Raw genomic sequence first — 815 nt, forward strand, 5'->3', positions numbered from 1 at the left:
GTGGATTCAGTGGAGCAACTCGGTAACATCAAGGTACAACTCCCTCACATCCTCGAAAAGGTGGATGTAGCACTGGTCACACTGGCAACATACAAAGCAAGTTAACTCTATTGCAGGACACCAGGCACTATTCCAGTGAGCTGAAATATGAAAAGTGTAAATGGAGAGTTGAAGTATATGCAAATAAGGCTATTTCAACCAATGATTTCTGTTGACAGATTCCGGTAGTCAAGTCCAACAGTTTTCAGAATGGCCACGTGTCCTCGGAGTCATCTCCCTGTCTGGAGGCCCGACAGGTAGGAGCAGGTCAAGGTGGAGAGGGAGCAGACGACAAGAAGGGTCAGGGTCCCATCAGCAGGAGGCGAGACAGTGGGCGGGAGGGTTACTACCACAACTGGATAGAACGTAAGCCACTATAACCAATACTTCAAACACAACTTCAAGTACAATTTTCAGCAGTGCCTTCACTTTTTACATCTGCTGTTTGTAGTGATTGTCTCATAAATCAGGACTATATTGTGGTCCATAGGCGGTGTTCCTCAGGGCAGTCCGAGGTGGGGGGCCCCAGGTGGCGGTGGTGGGGGAGCAGGACGAGGAGGAGGGGATGGTTCAGAAGGTGGGGCAGAGAGGCTCCATGACACTCAGTTACAGCAACAGATCATCGTAGCCCTACAGAGGCTCAGAGAGGACATGAGGAGTGTGATGGACAGGCTGGAGGTGGTGGAGAGGCTCGCTGCCACACATGTAAGCTTGAATATGATGATCATTCTGTGCTGACAGACCAAAATTGTTGTTTACCTGCCTTATGTTGTCAT

The 815-nt window shown here is 49.6% G+C and overlaps 1 protein-coding gene across 1 annotated transcript; it reads left to right on the plus strand.

Moving 5' to 3' along the window:
• Window positions 1-6: 6 nt before the first annotated feature.
• LOC147820151 (uncharacterized) lies at window positions 7-809 on the plus strand (the record flags this gene model as incomplete). Its single annotated transcript, XM_087175305.1, has 3 exons — window positions 7-33; window positions 219-405; window positions 530-809. Coding segments are annotated over 3 exons (462 nt in total), but the record flags the coding sequence as incomplete, so codon positions are not given.
• Between the last annotated feature and the right edge of the window lie 6 nt (window positions 810-815).

The sequence above is a fragment of the Seriola lalandi genome, unplaced genomic scaffold (genome assembly GCF_002814215.2).
Source record: "Seriola lalandi dorsalis isolate HSWRI2012SDOR001 ecotype SW California unplaced genomic scaffold, Sedor1 jcf7180001984522, whole genome shotgun sequence".
In the NCBI taxonomy this organism is placed as follows: domain Eukaryota; kingdom Metazoa; phylum Chordata; class Actinopteri; order Carangiformes; family Carangidae; genus Seriola; species Seriola lalandi.